Here is a 17,016-nt window from a genome sequence, read left to right as displayed (position 1 = left end):
TCATACAAAGAAGACAAGATCAAACAATATTTTCGTACAGTAACAACTTTTAATTCTAAAGATTTTAAGGAATGTATCTAAACTCCAAGACAGAAATATAAATAAGAGAATTAACATTGCTACTGCTATTGCCCACCAAATAAACATCTGCAGATGTAAATTTGAACCTTGTATTATAGTAATATAATTTAAAACTAATCATTAAAAAAAAAAATTATGTCCCATCTTCATCTCAAAAGACAGGTGGTATTTTGAAATTTCTCTTTTGGCTAAAACAAGCACGCAAACCCGTTATCACCATTCAAATGTCCTTATTCATGATTAATGTTAAAATTTTCCTTGTCAATCCCAAAAGATGGTAAAATATGTACGCAAAATAGGTATTACTGAATACGAGAGAACAGCCCTAAATTTCTCATTAAAATTTAAACTATATATTCAATGTAGCATTGTTTGTAATAACAAAAGCCTGGTTAACAACCTACATATCCATCAGTAGAAAGCTGGCTATCAAGATTATGGAGTGCCCCTTCAATGGATTCTACGTAGCAATGAAAAAGCTCTTTATGTATTGATATGGAATGAGCTGCAAAATACATGAGGTGAAAAAAGTGAGGTACTGAATATAGTATGCGACAATTTGTGTAAAAATATTTAACAAAATGTGTTTTTTTTTTTTGCATATGTAAAGATTATCTTCCCAAAAGTAAGCAGGAAAAAATGGTTTCCAGTAGGGAAGTGAATGCTTACTCTTTGTAACTTTTAATTTAAAACTCTGTATATATATATATATATACACACATACACATTAGCTGCAGATTCTGTATTTGCAAATTCACCTATTTGCTAAAAGCACTCTTGCTATGGTCAGTCTTAAACATGCATCAGCACTGAAAGGCAAAAAATTCCCAGCTGAGGTTGAACAGGGCTGGTTAAAACCTAATTCAGTATTCTGGGGACTTTATAGAACCTAACTGCCGTGAATTGACTATACTATTCTTCAAAAACCAAAAACTAATCCTACATATCCAGAATTATTTTTTAAGAGTCTTTGATATGGACATCCAAGAGTTCAGTTGGTTAAACCTTTACTCATTTTAAATTACATATATTTTAGAAGTGGTCCTAAATGTCAATCAAATATTACAAGTGCTTCTAAATGTCAATCAAATAATACATTTCAATAAAAATATTTAGCAAATTAGTTCAAATCAAAGCTCTCCCTTCAATTAGCTCAATTCAAGGGAGAGCTTTAATTTGGGTTAATCTGAATGAGCTCAAGGATTCAGAGAGAAAATAGGATACTCAATTTATAAGACATTTTGCTTCTCAACTCTTACGAGAAAAAGAATGGCTAGAATTTTATTACAGTATATTTTAGAACGTACAGGTTAGCTGTTCATTTTGTCCCTTGGAAATAGAATTTTCGTTTTAGTCATTATACTTTTAAAAATTCTTATAATTGAAGTTTGTGTTATATATTCAGCATTTATGGTCTTATCTGTAAGCAATGACAATATACAAAATTTACTTTTGAGTTCTAATGCTGAAGAAATTTAGTTCAAATTGAATACTGTTTTGTCAAATGAATCTAGGCTGGAAACCAGCATTACGTAATATTAAAAGGGTATTACCAATCCCTCCGCCGGCATGAGGAGGTGCTCCAAAGCGGAAAGAATCGATGTAAGCCTTAATTTTCTCTAAGTCTAAAACAAACAAAAAAACATGTTATGTGTAGAAACTGTTGAACTAGTATATGTTTTGCTGTGTATATTTTCACCAAGAAAAAAAATTATTTTAAAAAGTACATAATTGTCATCTTATTTAGCTTTAAACAGTTACAAACCCAATTACTGTTCAATGATGGTAAGAAACTGACTGCATTTTTGTAAAGTTTAAAAAAAAAAAAAGTGCTATTTTTCAGAGTAGGTACTCTTCTAAATATATTTAAGTTATTTACCAATCCCATGATGTAAGGCTCTCTCTGTTAGCAGCTGAGGATCATGAACTCTTTGAGCTCCTGACAATATTTCTTCCCCTCTCATAAACATATCGTAAGAGTTGGACTGTTTCTGCAGGGAAAACAAACAAAACCACCAGTCTTCATGTGGCTGTCATTCCAGGTCATACATGGGCAGAAAAAAAATTCTCGCGAGTGAAGAGTAACTACATTTTCTCCTATAATTAATGATGTAAGCTGTTACGATGACCCTACTAAGTTGTTTCTATACAGCGGGATTAAACTCTTTGAGGGTTGGATCACGACCTCTCACTTGCCTCCATCAGATTCCATGCTTCCTGTCTCCCCCACCAGGCAGTAATAAATCAGAGTGCCATATCTAACTTCCGAGAAGTAGTGCTGATCCTTATTTCACTTTATCATCTGAAATGTTTTTAATGTGATATGTCTTTTGGTCATTTTTGGAACTTCAAATTATCAACAGATATTAGTCTTTTTAATTAAAATTAAAAAAAATATATATTTCTTTAAGGAAAGTAAATTGAAAATCAGTTTACCCCAGCTTAACCTGTTACCTGTCAGGTAACAGCAGTTCTAACTTACTTCCCTTGTCTTCCAATAAAATACCCACTGCACTTGAGTCAATTCCGACTCATAGTGACCCTATAGGACAGATCAGAACTGTCCCATATGGTTTCTAAGGCTGTAATCTTTACGGAAGCAGACTGCCACATCTTTCTCCTGCAGAGCTACTGGTAGGTTCAAACCACTGACTTTTTGGTTAGTAGCCTAGCACTCAACCACTGTACCACCAGGACTCCTTTCCAATAAAAAGTGGTTTTCATGCTCCCCAGGCCTTCAGTTGACACAGGAAAGGAACCATCCCCGAAGACAACTCATCAGAAATGAAAGGGACTGGTCAGCGGGTGGGAGAGAGACGCTGATGAAGAGTGAGCTAATTATATCAGGTGGACACTTGAGATTGTGTTGGCAACTCTTGCCTGGAGGGGGGATGGGAGGATAGAGAGAGAGGGAAGCCGGCAAAATTGTCAAGAAAGGAGAGACTGAAAGGGCTGACTCAAGAGGGGGAGAGCAAGTGGGAGTAGGGAGTGAGATGTATGTAAACTTATATGTGACAGACTGATTGGATTTGTAAACGTTCACTTGAAGCTTAATAAAAGTAGTAAAAAAAAAACAAAAAACAAACAAACAAAAAGTGGTTTTCAAAGTGTGATTCCTGGACTAGCAGCCTCAGCATTACCTGGGAACTTACTAGAAATGCCAAGTCTCAGGCCTCCCCGCAGACTTACAGAATTAGAAACTCTGGGGGTAGAACCCAGCAACATGCATTTTAAAAAGCCCTCCAGGTGATGCTGATACTAAAGTTTGGGAACCACTATAATGGAAAACAGTAAAAAGCAACAAGACATCATTTAGATTATTAACTCCCAAGACAGAATGTGAATTCCCAGGTCAAGGTCAATGATAAAATGATTCACTAATAAAGTCTGCAAATCAGGAAGTATAATTTATCATTTACATAACCCCCTTTCTTCATAAATCTTCAGAAAAACAACCCATGAAAATTATTTTTAATATAGGTTTTCAGGACAAATTTGCTAGAATATACAAATTTCAGAGTATCATTTTGATCTGTATTAGAAGAAACCAATAATAATACGTATAATAATGTGTCCATTAAAACTGCAAATTATTAATAAAAATCATTATTCCATTATAAAATTTGATACAGTGCAATAAAGTTTTCCCCTTTCCCAAAACAGGCTATTTAAAACCAATTACTTACAGGGTTTCTTGGGTCAGGCATGGTATAGAAAGGTCTTACAGCCAAGGGATATTTATCAAGAATATAAAAATCTGTATCATACTAGAAAAAGAATAAATACAATTAAAATAGATTAAAAAAAAGGTTGATACAAGCAAGATTAACATTTTGATAATTTTCCTGCACTCTTTTAATAAACATTTGTTCTTCAAAATTACTGTAATCACTTTGGTGAGGGGCAGGACAGTACACAATACTGGGGAAATCAGCACAGCCTGACCAAGGCAAAGTCACAGAAGCTTCATAGACATATCCATCCAAACACCCTGAGGAATGGAATTACTGGGCCGAAGGCAGGGGACCATGGCCTCAGGAGACATCTGGTTCAACTGGCATAACACCGTTTATAAAGAAAATGTTCTACATCCTACTTTGGTGAGTAGCTTAAAATCTTAAAATCTTGTGAGCGGCCATTTAAGATACTCCACTGGTCTCACTCCAACTGCCGCAGGGATAATGAAGAAAAGCAAAGACACAAGGGAAAGATTAGTCCAAAGGACTAATGGACCACAACTACCACAGCCTTCACCAGACTGAGTCCAGCACTGCTAGACTGTGCCCAGCTACCACCATCGACTGCTCTGACAGGTATCACAATAGAGGGTCCTGGACAGAGCTGGAAAAAAATGTAGAACAAAATTCCAATTCACAAAAAGAGACCCAACTTACTGGTCTGACAGAGACTGGAGAAACCCTGAGAGTATGGCTCCCAGACACCCTTTTAACTCAGTACTGAAGTCACTCCCGAGGTTCACCTTTCAGCCAAAGATTAGATAGGCCCATAAAACAGTAATACATGTACCTCAACCATGTATATGAGATTAAATGGGCACACCAGACCTGGGTCAAAGACTAGAAGGCAGAAGGGGACAGGAAAGCTGGACGAATGGAAATGGGGAATCCAAAGTCAAGAAGGAGAGAGTGTTGACACGTCGTGGGATTGGCAACCAATGTCACAAAATAGTATGTGTATTACTTGTTTGATAAGAACTTAATCTGCTCTGTAAACCTTCATTTAAAGCACAATTAAAAAAAAAAATTACCCGAGAAACAGAAATGGCCACATAAACCAGAGACTACATCGGCCTGAGACGAGAAGAACTAGATGGTGTCCAGCTACAACCCATGACTGCCCTGACAGGGAACACAACAGAAAATCCCTGATGGAGCAGGAGAAAAGTGGGATGCAGACCTCAAATCCTCCTGAAAAGACCAGACTTAATGGTCTGAGTGAGACTACGAGGACCCTGGAGGTCATGGTCCCCAGACCTTCTGTTAGCCCAAGACAGGAGCCATTCCCAAAGCCAACTCTTCAGACAGGGATCGGACTGGACTATGGGATACAAAATGATACTGGTAAAGAGTGAGCTTCTTCAATCAAGTAGACACATGAGACTGTGTGGGCAGCTCCTGTCTGGAGGGGAGATGAAAGGGCAGAGAGGGTCAGAAGCTGGCCGGATAGACACGAAAATAGAGAGTGGAGGGAAGGACTGTGCTGTCTCATTAGGGGGAGAGCAACGAGGAGTATGAAGCAAGGTGTATATATATTTTTGTATGAGAGACTGACTTGATTTGTAAGCTTTCACTTAAAAGCACAAAAAAAAAAAAAAATTACTGTAATCACACTGCATATACAATTGAATATTCTGTTTTTTTAAATGTAACCTCTGTATCCTAAAGCATTTTGCCATGATGTCATGAATTCTTCTAATACGTAATATTTTTAGGAGCTATTTACTATTCAATCATAGTGCAAAAATGTATTCTTCTCTTTTCTGGACATGTAATTTTTTCTAATATCTCCTCCATCATAAATTATGCAAAACATCTTTGATTTTCATTTTTTCCCTTGGCTATTCTGGCTCATTTAATCTTTAAGATGTATTTCGTAACTGTTTTGTTCAATTATCCCAAGTCCCTTTGAGTTTAAGTAAAACTACATTAAATCTATAAATTATTCTGGGAAGAAATGGCATCTTTTACAATATTCATCACCAAAAAGTCTGCCATATCTTCCCAACTATTTAAAAATTTCCTTAGATACCTAAATAAATTTCGGTAGTTTTTCTTCCCAATGAAAACTACAGTTGAAAGAAATATATAACGTTAACATAAAGTTATAACATTTTTGCTGTAAAGAATGCTATGTGACCTAGATGTAACTATAAAGTCAGTAACAATTCAACTGTCTTTAACTTTAAGTATTTTTGCTAAAACTTGAGATTACAGAGAATGTCAACAGAGCTGACAAACTGGAACTGGCCTACTGAAACAGCATTTTTCCAGTATAAACTTCACATTATAAGACTTCAGGGATATCTGTGTTCCACAGGCAGTTTAAGTTTCGAGTGCAAACAGCAGGAGGAGCCCAAGACCTGTTTTCACTACACAATTTCTAAAAAAAAAACCATACTAAGTTTGCTGTTTTGGAGTTTCAGAAAATGTAATAGAAAAGTAGCTTTCACAGAAGAAAGAAAGTGCACTCCTTTCTTCCTCAGGGTACTGAAGAGAGAGAGATTCTGAGGTCCTCTCTTACTAATCTGACATAGGTCTCTCACTTTTAGAGACACTATGGTGCCAACTCAGTACAAGTTGGGCAGGGTTTGTCTGAATATTTTCCAGTCTTCTAAGAAGACTTTTTTCTTTTTAAATACCCTCTCTTGGCTTTTATTTATTCTGAACCATACCATACTAGAAAGATCATTTCTCTTTGTGTCTATTCCTTAGTACTAGGATAAATTTCAGATTTAGAAATAGAAATTCAACGTGTACAAAAGAGAGTCCTACCTTTTCCTTTACCAGTCGACCCAACAGTTTTTCATTTGGTGTACTGGGAAAGAGACATGAAATCAGGTGCTTGAAGATCAAACAGTACCTGAAAAGACTTTTAAGAAGGCACCTCTTCTATTTGAACTTTTCAAGGAATAAAGCATTTCATCCAAACACATAGTTGTCTATCCCCTCTCCTTTTTAAACAGACAAGTCCTACTGAAAACCTCTATGAACGCGCCCTGTACAGGGGACTCGGTGCTTAGTAGGTGCTTCTCAGTAACATTTAATTAAAAAACCATAAACAGAATTTAGCAATTCACTGATTGAGAAACATCATGGATGAAATATTTTCCTACAATTAGATATAATAAAAATTCACACTATCTCAACATGGGCTAGCCTTGCCATTCAATGTTTCCACTTCAAAATGATTTTCCTTTGTTATTCTTCATGGAGGGTTTATAAAATACAAATCAGTATTTTCAAGTAAAAGTGCTCATATAAACATCAAACACATTAAATGTCTATAGTTAAGAGGCAGCTACTTTAGCTCCTCTCTTTTTTAAAAACAGTTTCTGAAGTACTTAAGAAATTAATTTTAGAATTTATACTTTGTTCTATGTCAGGTAGCAATATAGGGGTTGCTCAAAATGATATTGTTCTTTTGTTAAACACAAAAATAAATTAATAAAAGTTAAGGTTTTTGAGAAAAATACATTTTAAAGAAAACCTTAAACGTGACAACAATCACCCACTTTCCCTCCTATATCCATGTGTATTGCTGTGAGAGCTTAAATATTTTAACTTAGGGACCCTTGAATAAAATGTAAGTAGACAGTATTTTTCAATCTTCACTAAACTATATAGCTTATGTTTCAAAATTTTAAGTTGTATAATCTGAATTTAGAAAATACAGCACTGTGTATCAAATAAAGAACACTGACTTATTTTTATACTTTTTGGAGATCTTAATAATTTTATGTCCTAATCCCATCTAGGGATTTAGACTGCTGCCTATCCTCTTGAATACCACTGATTTGGAAAGAAAAGTAACATATTACGTGGTAAAAAAAAAAAAAAAAAAAAGGCCCTGTATTCTTTAAAGGGTTGTAAATATGAGGGGAAAAATGAAAAATGACAATTCACAAACAAAGTTATTGAAGCTTACAGGTGAACTACATTAAACATAATATTTTATTTCAGCTCACATATCAAACAAAAAAAGCATGACTATACCCCAAAGTTAATAAACTGAAGTTTATCAGCTGAGTGAAAAAAAAATATCATCAACACAATCATTCTTTTATACCTTAACCTAACTGATAAAGTTAAGAAAATCACAGCGACAAACCTCAGATCCTCTTCGTCCCCCATTTCGATGCCGGCTTCCCTCAGCATAGCCAGTGCTTCACAATACTCTAGTCTTAAAGTTGGCTCCAAAAACTTGAATGGCTCGCATGGGAATTGTTTGTTCACTGTTTGAATTTCAGTCTGAAACCTATTTGTACAATGATTTAGTCAGTAAAAATGCGGGAGATAAACGTTTCCTCCACAAGGGGTCACTGTGGCAATATAAAAAATTATTCTTCGAATCAGTGGCTGCACCAGGAAATGTGTTATCAAGAAATTATTTAAGGTAACAAATAAAATTTAAATACTTAAAATATTTAACACCATTTCTCAGTCTTATGTTGTTCATCACCATGGAAGAATTAAAAAATCAAAACCTTCCTTTATAATTCAGATCAGCTAATATTGTTAGAAACATAAAATCCACATTTTATTAAAATCTGACTTTTTACTCTCTTCACAACACTTGTTATTAACAGGGAATAACAAATTAATGAATACTTCTTTTATCTTCCCTCATCCCCATCATATTGTAAATGTGTTAAGGTGAGTGCCAATTTCTTTCCCATTCTGATAATCCCTGTAATATAGTGCCTACCCTATACACAGTAAGTCCAAGATAAATATTTGTTTGCTGCAGAACTGAATTTCTGCTGTGGAGGATATTTTATTAAGATTTAAAGAGTATTTTTGCTAAATTATTTATAGATAAAATCACAGGTGGATAAAATTGTAGGTGGGGGAGATGGGTACAACAAAATTGGTGGTGGGCTGACAACAGTTGAAGCCGTGAAATTCTAGATGGAGTACATGGGGGTTCATTAGGCTACTCTTCCTACCTTTGTATGTATATTGAAAATTTCCATAATTAATAGAAATAAAAAATATATACTTATACTATAGTCTATGAAAACAGTAGAAATTAAAATACTATCACTTCTGAATGGTTTTAATAACTTTTATGGAGGCAATAAATCTTGGCCACTGATTTATTCAAATCTTGATATTAGAAGGGCTAATAAGACCTCAATGATTGATTTTTAAAACTGCTTTGCTTTAGATATTAACCTCCATTCAGGGCAATCAATGACAATACAAGTATCTATCAATACTTTATAATATCAAATAATACATTATTTTTGTATGAGAGGTAAATATACTAACAATAAATATGAGAGAGGCACGGTACAAGACAGGTAACCTCCTTTGCAAATGACACAGGAACTTAAAATTCCTAAATGACTCATAAAATATAGAAAGAAGACTTTTATTTCCAAATTGCCACCTTAAATTTACTGAAAAAGTCCAGCAATAATGGTGTCTGAGTTTCTAACTTTAAGTGATTTGATTAATCCCAAGGTCCTGATTCATGCCTGGTTTGTTGTTATAAAAACCGAAGTGAAAATTTCATAATCCAATATTAAATAGAAGAGCTACCAATGCTAAAATAAATGAGCTTCAGAAACTTCCTTGAGTTATAAATATGAAAAGAAAATGAGAAAAGCTTTCTTCCTTCATCAAAATTTCAAAGGATATTTGGTTTACAAGGAAACCTCATTGGTTGTTTCATAAACTATTTGATTAAAAGTTGCTTAAAACAGACTACCAAAAATTTTTCACAGGACATATGTTTAAAAAAAAGAGGCTGTCTGCAATTATTAAAAGTACAATGCAATGCAGAAGACGCCTGGAAAATATTTGTGCTTATGCTAAAGTATTTTTATATAACATCAATGATTAATTTCTGGGTTCCTGAAATTACCCATTAGCCTTACAGTGAAGTAAGATTCATATAATTTTTGACCTCTTTTTAAGTACTGAAGCATGTCCAAATACATCTACAATAAATGGCTGGTCTTCAAAATAAAAATTTCAAATATGATCATTGGTTATCAAAGAGTTAACTAAATCTATCATAACCTATTATCTTTATTAGTTTTTGTGGCATCAGCTCTGACTCAGAGACCTTATGTATAATAATGAAATGCTGCCTGGTCCTGCACCATCTTCAGGATCGCTGGTATGTCTGAGTCTATATCATAGCCTGCCTAATACTAAAAATGTAGTCACAATTACGGTGAAGAAAAAAAAAAAAAAAAGAGAAGCCTTTCAATCCCACTTAACTGGATTTCCATTTCTTCCCCATTATCTCCATACTAAATATAATCACAAATTAACAACTTTCAATGACATTTAAGGGAAAAGCTATTTGCCATTTTAGAAGGGGTAGCTAAACTGGAAGGCGCCCTGGTGGCACAGTGGATAAGTGCTTGTCTGCTAACTGAAAGGCCAGTGGTTTGAACTCACCAGCCACTACGTGGGAGTAGGATTTAACAGTCTGCTTCTGTAAAGACTACAGCCTTGGAAACCCTATGGGGCAGTTCTACTCTGTCACTAGGGTCACCGTAAGTTGGGATTGACTTGATAGCACAGAACACAGGAGCAGCAGCTAAAGTGCACATTTTGTGTAATTCAATTCACAAAATTTTCTGTAATTAAAAAAAAAATTTTTATTGTGCTTTAAGTGAAAGTTTACAAATCAAGTCAGTCTCTCATACAAAAATTTATGTACACCTTGCTACATATTCCTAGTTGCTCTCCCCCTAATGGGACAGCACCCTCCCTCCCTCCACTCTCTATTTTCGTGAATTTGGGGTCTGCATCCCACTGCTCTCCTGCTCCCTCAGGAGTTCTCTGTTGTGTTCCGTCAGGGCAGTCATCTCAGGGCAGTCATCGTTTGTAGCCGGGCACCATTTAGTTCTTCTGTTCTCAGGCTGATGTAGCCTCTGGTTTATGTGGCCCTTTTGTCTCTTGGACTCATAATTACCTTGTGTCTTTGGTGTTCTTCATTCTCCTTTGCTCCAGGTGGGTTGAGACCAATGTGTAAATGTTTCTTTGTCAATTCACCAGATCCTAACTGGTACTAGTTTCTAATCTTCAGTGAGTCTGTCCACATGCAAATTAAGCCTTTGTCAGGAATTGTTATGTCTCAGATCAATTTATATCCATACTGAGTGCTCAACCCATGCCAGGTATAGTTGAAGCAATTTACATGTTAATTTATTTAATTTTCACAACAAAGTACTTAGGTGGGTTAATGGTATTACCTCCATTTAATAACTGAGGTTCAGAGTTAAATAACTTGTCCAAGGCTCAAAGATAAGTAGCAGAACTGGGATTTGAACCCAGGCTATCCTGAGGTAGTTGAATCCAAACTCTTAACCACTACTCCATACTGCCCTCCAAATAAGTTGCTATAAAAGTAACGTATGAAACATTCAGGATGTCAGTATAAGGCAAAAAACAAATACAGTTAGATATTCACAATCTGGTAAACTTCACCACCAAAAAGAGGTTAACTAGTTAGGTGCCAAGTGACTTGGATTCAGTAGTACTATTTAGAGTGTGGAGTTTTCTATTAACTAAACTGATCGCATATATATATATAAATATATATGCAAATATATGTATATATTTGCATGTTTCAAATCAAGAATTGGTTTTCATTAAAAAACTCAAACTGATTGGAAAGTAAATACATCTACCCGCTGCCATCAAGTCGATTCCAACTCATAGTGACCCCACAGGACAGAGCAGAACTGCCCCATAGAGTTTCCAAGGAACACCTGGTGGATTCAAACTGCCGACGTTTTGGTTAGCAGCTATAGCACTTAACCAGGGTTTCTGAAAATTGATCCAGGGATATAAGATACTTTTTACCTTTCTTGAAGTCCTTTGAATATTTGTACCAAGGTGTCAGCAATTTCTTCTACAACTTCATGGTAATGGTAGTTAAAAGCCATTTCAATATCCAAACCAACAAATTCAGTGAGATGTCTGTGGGTATTGGAGTCTTCAGCTCTGAATACTATAAAGTTAAATAAATGAAATACACAGCAAATGGTATTTTATTAAATTTTAGAGAAATTGGGATTTAAACTCAAAATTCTATTCAGTAATACTCAAACGTTACTATCTTCCTATCATTATAGGGCTGGAGGGACCTCTGATAAGCCATTTGTTTGTGCTTCCTCCTGGATGGCGAGTTCATTACAAACTCCTACAGTCACCGAGTAAAAGCCGTACCAAATGTAAATTAATAAACAAGGTTCATGAGAGTCCTGAGCAAGTGCAAGACCCTGAGGTGTGTTCTCAGTAATTAAAAATAGGCTCAATTATGATCAATACACTGAGTTCTCATTCTTATTAATATCTGACTCAAACTAAATGAAACTCTGGACAAATTAACATTATGCGTATTATAGCCATTAACAGTCCAGCTCTTATCCTCACTATACTTTCTCCTTCCTGGTCTTCCTGACTCTAGCTCTGCTCATCTTTCACATCGCTGTCAGATTTACATTCCTATAAAACATTCCCTGCTTAGTAACTTATGATGATTCCAAATGACTACTGTAATAAGACATAAAATGACAAAAAATCTAATATGTTTAAGCTTTCCCAATTTAACCCTAACCTCCGCTTCCCACTTCTTCTTTTTCTGAACATTTTATTGTGCCTTAGGTGAAAGTTTATACAGCAAATTAGTTTCCCGTTCAATAATTCACACACAGATTGTTCCGTGACATTGGCTGCAATTCCTGCAATGTGTCAGTACTCTCCACATTTTCACCCTGGGATCCTGTTTCCATTCATCCAGTTTTCCTGCTTTCTCATCTTTGCCTTTGGGCAAATGTTGCCTTTTGGGTGGTCTCATGCAGCTGACTGTTCTAGGGAGCAAATTCCTCACGGGCGTTGTTTATTTTATAGCGCTATTATTTGGCTGAAAAGTGATCTCCAGGGGTGGCTTCAGTTCCACATTAGAAGGGTGCCTGAGGGCAATAGTCTCAAGTGGCTCCTTCGGTCTCTATAGGGCCAGTAAGTCTGGTCTTTTTCCCATTTCTTCTTGATAATAACTGATGACACTGTCTTCTCCCATGGTCCATGTTCTTTACTTATCCTGGTTCCTTTGACTAGAATGCCATCTCTATTGTCTATACAGTAGCCTACTCTACCCTTAAAGCCCATTTCAGCTTGAATTTTCTCTTATGCTGACTCCAACAAACTTCATCTTCTCCCTCTTTTGACACTATCTGTATTACATAATTAACACCAATCTACTGACTGTACAACACAATTTGATTATTCACTGTGAAAATCATTTGATTATGCATGTCTTATTCCGTCTGGGAAGCAGGGACAATGTTTATTCCCTTGCCACTTAAACTGTGGTCTGCAAGCCAACAGCACTGGCATTACCTGGGAGCATGAAAAAATGCAGATCTTAGGCCCCAGCCCAGACCTACTGATCAGGACCTGCATTTAGCAAGATTCCCAGGTGATACACGTGCATGTTAACTCTTGAGAAGTGCTGGCTGATTCTTCTTTTATGTACATGGTACCTAGCACAAGGCTATATACATAGGTGTTCAGTAATAACTGGTTAATAAATTCAGCGAATTAAGACACTTAATGATCTTGCCAGTATCTCTACTAGCAAGCATTTAATTTTCATTAAGCTATCAAAAAACCTGTATGAGATAACTCGGTACATTTTAAAGAATGAAGTAAAGCTGGTGTTTTGCTTATAATTAACTTCACGAAAGAATGTGCCACATAATTATGTGCCAGTGCTTGGCTTTTAACAAATATATTTTAAAAAGCATGTTAATATAGTCTATTAAAGATCAGACATTTGTTAGTAATCTTCACTGGACTTTAACAGTACCGATAGACACTGAGGACGGTACAAACAGTAAGAGAGAAACGGAGCAGCGCAGGGATAAAACTGGCAGCAGATGTAAATTCACAACAGTAGTTAAGGGGCTGTAAATGACAACAAAATGCTTCCCTTGGAAGACTGCAACTGCCTGTTCCCTAATAGTGATAAGGAGCTGCAGGAACAGTCTTAACAGGAGTTAGTTCTGTGTTCATTACACTTACGTATAATAAGTAACATACTTAGGCACACTTCAGAGGATATGTATTTTTAAAGCATACACTTTGAAAATGAGATATCCCCCAGATAAAACTTTTTCGACAGCATTCTTCTGTACGAACATATAACGCTATGATTCTATTCACACAAACGATGCTTAACTGTTTCAGGAACTATTGGGGCAGTTTCTGCTCTCACTAGGGTCACTGTGAGTTGGGACTGACTTGATAGCGCACAACTTTTTTGAGATGTCTACCCAAGCACACTGCCATCCGCACCTCAAAGTCTAGTGTTTACATGGTCAGCAGACAAAAAATCTAAGCTTTCAAAATGTCTGTGCATTATATGCATGTAACACACTGCCATCCGCACCTCAAAGTCTAGTGTTTACATGGTCAGCAGACAAAAAATCTAAGCTTTCAAAATGTCTGTGCATTATATGCATGTAACATATGTTTCTAAAACCATAGCTATTGTACACTTAATGAGCTTCAACAAAACCATATCTGCCAAAACCTTACCTGGTCCAATACAGAAAACCTTCTCAAAATCGGCACAAATACACATCTGCTTATACAGCTGTGGGGACTGAGCCAGGTATGCATTATTTTTAAAATATGACACAGTAAATACATTGGCTCCTCCTTCACTGGCAGCTGGAATATAAATATGCATATTATTATAATCAATTGTAAGCTTATTAACACAAACCTAGCAAAAACAAAGAGTTCAAGTAGTTAACTTTTTTTTTAATTATGCTTTACGTGAAAGTTTATAGCTCAAGTTAGTTTCTCATACAAAAATTTATACACACATTGTCATGTGACCCTAGTTCCTATCCCGATAATGTGACAGCACACTCCCCCTTTCTGCCCCAGATGTCCCATGTCCATTCAACCAGCTCCTATCCTTTTCTGCCTTCTTATCTCACCTCCAGGCAGGAGCTGCCCATTTAGTCTTGTGTATCTACTTGAACTAAGAAGCACACTCTTCACGATATCATTTTGTATGTCCTGTAGTCCAGTCTAATCTTTGTGTGAAGAGTTCGCTTCGGGAATGGTTTTAGTTCTGGGTTAACAGAGAGTCTGGGGGCCACGTCTTCTGGGGTTCCTCTAGTCTCAGTCAGACCACTAAGTCTGGTCTTTTTACTACAATTTCAGTTCTGCACCCCATTTTTCTCCTGCTCTGTCAGGGACTCTCTGTTGTGTTCCCTGTCAGGGCGGTCACTGGTAGTAGCCAGGCACCATCAAGTTCTTCTGGTCTCAGGCTAGAGTCTCTGGTTTATGTGGCCCTTTTTGTCTCTTGGGCTCATACTTTCCTTGTGTCTTTGGTGTTCTTCATCTTCCTTTGCTCCAGGTGGCTTGGGACCAACTGATGCATCTTAGATGGCCGCTTGCTAGCTTTTAAGAACCCAGATGTCACTCACCAAAGTGGGACCCAGAACATTTTCTTAATAAACTTTGTTACACCAATTGACCCAGATATCCCCCGGAACTATTGTCCCCAGACCCCTGCCCCTGCTACTCTGTCCCTCGAATTGTTTGATTGTGTTCAGGAAACTTCTTAGCTTTTGGTTCAGTCCAGTTGTGCTGACTTCCCCTGTATTGTGTGCTGTTCTTCCCTTCACCTAAGATGATGCTTGTCTACTATCTAGTTCAAGTAGTTTATTTAAACAAAAAAGAAAAATTGGAAAATCAAGAATTGCAGATGAACCGTAGTGGATCAGTTTTGCTCTTCTTTAGTTAGGTCAGACTTACTTCTTTGGATATACGTTCATTTTAATGCATTCCCTTCCTTTCTGCATCAATTTCAAACCTATTAAAGCTACTTTGGGGTTGCAAAAAGTTTTTTTAAATTTTAAATATATTCTTCATTGTTCTTCTGATCAAGAATGCAAGGTTCAATTTCTTTTTATTTATAACTAAATGTTATTTGTAACATACTTTTTAGTGTTACTTAAGCAACTCTAAAAAAGGTAAAATGATTAAGATAAAGCTCTCATATAAGAATGAGAATTAATGAGATTTTCCCATCTGTAGTATTCAGTGATTTTACAATGCTGTTTGTACAAAACTGCAATATCAATTTCGAAAGAAACCTGCATAGTAAGAATAGTTCCTGGTGCAACTTATGTAACAAAGAATCTTGTTTTGTGTGTTATTGCTTCATATTACAATCATCATCACAAGGAGTCTTTACTGATGCTACTGGTCCCTGACTGCTGTTACTGTACCATGGTTGTCAAAAAATCAGCTCAAGGCAATCACCTTTAAGGAACACCGGGGAGTCTCGAAAAATCAAAACAAACAATAATAACTAATATTAAGTAACTTTGTGTAAACTTATTTTTAAGAGTTAGGAGAAATATTTTGAAGCTTACCTGAAATAATTTTGGGAGTTTGGATTTCCACAAAACCTTTGTTAATTAAAGTTTCTCGGAAGAGATGGCAGATGCCAGACTGGAGATGGAAGACTGCTTGACTAGTTGATGTCTGTAAGACATAATAACATCTAATTAAATCAATTTGATACATTTACTGAGCACTCACTACCTGTTCTAGGCATTGTTGGAAACTAAAGAAAAAACCATTCTTTCTCTCAAAAAAAATTTTAACTCTAATAGTGGAAATCCTGATGGCAAAGTGGTTAACAGCTATGGCTGCTAACCAAAAGGCTGGCAGTTCGAATCCACCAGGTGCTCCTTGGAAACCCTATGGGGCAATTCTACTCTGTCCTCTAGGGTCTCCATTAAGTTCCCAAGGATGTAATAGTGAGGGAGAAGAACACACAAATAAATATAATACATGCCAGCAGGTGGTAAGACATGCTGGCATGTAATGACTATATACAATCATTGAATTCAATAAAGGAGAATATAAAGCTATTCTCCTAGAAATGCTGAGTGAGCAAATGTTTTTAACTTGTAAGAATTCCATAACAGAAAAACGTTTTTAACAATTAATGAAATTTTTAACAATTAAAGGATAGTGAATTCTCTGAAATTTTCCCCTAAATTTTATTAATTTTGTTATTAAGAATATGCACGGCAAAACATGCACCAATTCAATAGTTTCTACATGTACAATTTAGTGACACTGATTACATTCCTTGAGTTGTGCAACCATTCTCACCCTCCTTTCCTGAGTTGTT

General features: G+C 36.1%; 1 protein-coding gene across 2 annotated transcripts in view; it reads right to left on the bottom strand.

Annotated features, from left to right (window-relative positions):
- DARS1 (aspartyl-tRNA synthetase 1) overlaps positions 1-17,016 on the bottom strand; it is a 78,275-nt gene that overhangs the window by 1,263 nt on the left and 59,996 nt on the right. Inside the window, exons 8-15 of one of the 2 annotated variants that reach the window (XM_023542987.2) lie at positions 16,247-16,358; positions 14,388-14,522; positions 11,649-11,796; positions 7,930-8,076; positions 6,594-6,690; positions 3,768-3,848; positions 1,961-2,072; positions 1,635-1,706 (exon numbers count right to left, since the gene is read on the bottom strand). In XM_023542987.2, the coding sequence (XP_023398755.2) occupies positions 1,635-1,706; positions 1,961-2,072; positions 3,768-3,848; positions 6,594-6,690; positions 7,930-8,076; positions 11,649-11,796; positions 14,388-14,522; positions 16,247-16,358 (904 nt within the window). The remainder of the gene's footprint in view (positions 1-1,634; positions 1,707-1,960; positions 2,073-3,767; positions 3,849-6,593; positions 6,691-7,929; positions 8,077-11,648; positions 11,797-14,387; positions 14,523-16,246; positions 16,359-17,016) is intronic. The other variant, XM_023542990.2, reaches the window with a different exon arrangement.

The sequence above is a fragment of the Loxodonta africana genome, chromosome 6 (genome assembly GCF_030014295.1).
Source record: "Loxodonta africana isolate mLoxAfr1 chromosome 6, mLoxAfr1.hap2, whole genome shotgun sequence".
In the NCBI taxonomy this organism is placed as follows: Eukaryota; Metazoa; Chordata; class Mammalia; order Proboscidea; family Elephantidae; genus Loxodonta; species Loxodonta africana.
This window is presented reverse-complemented; position numbering and strand designations above follow the sequence as displayed.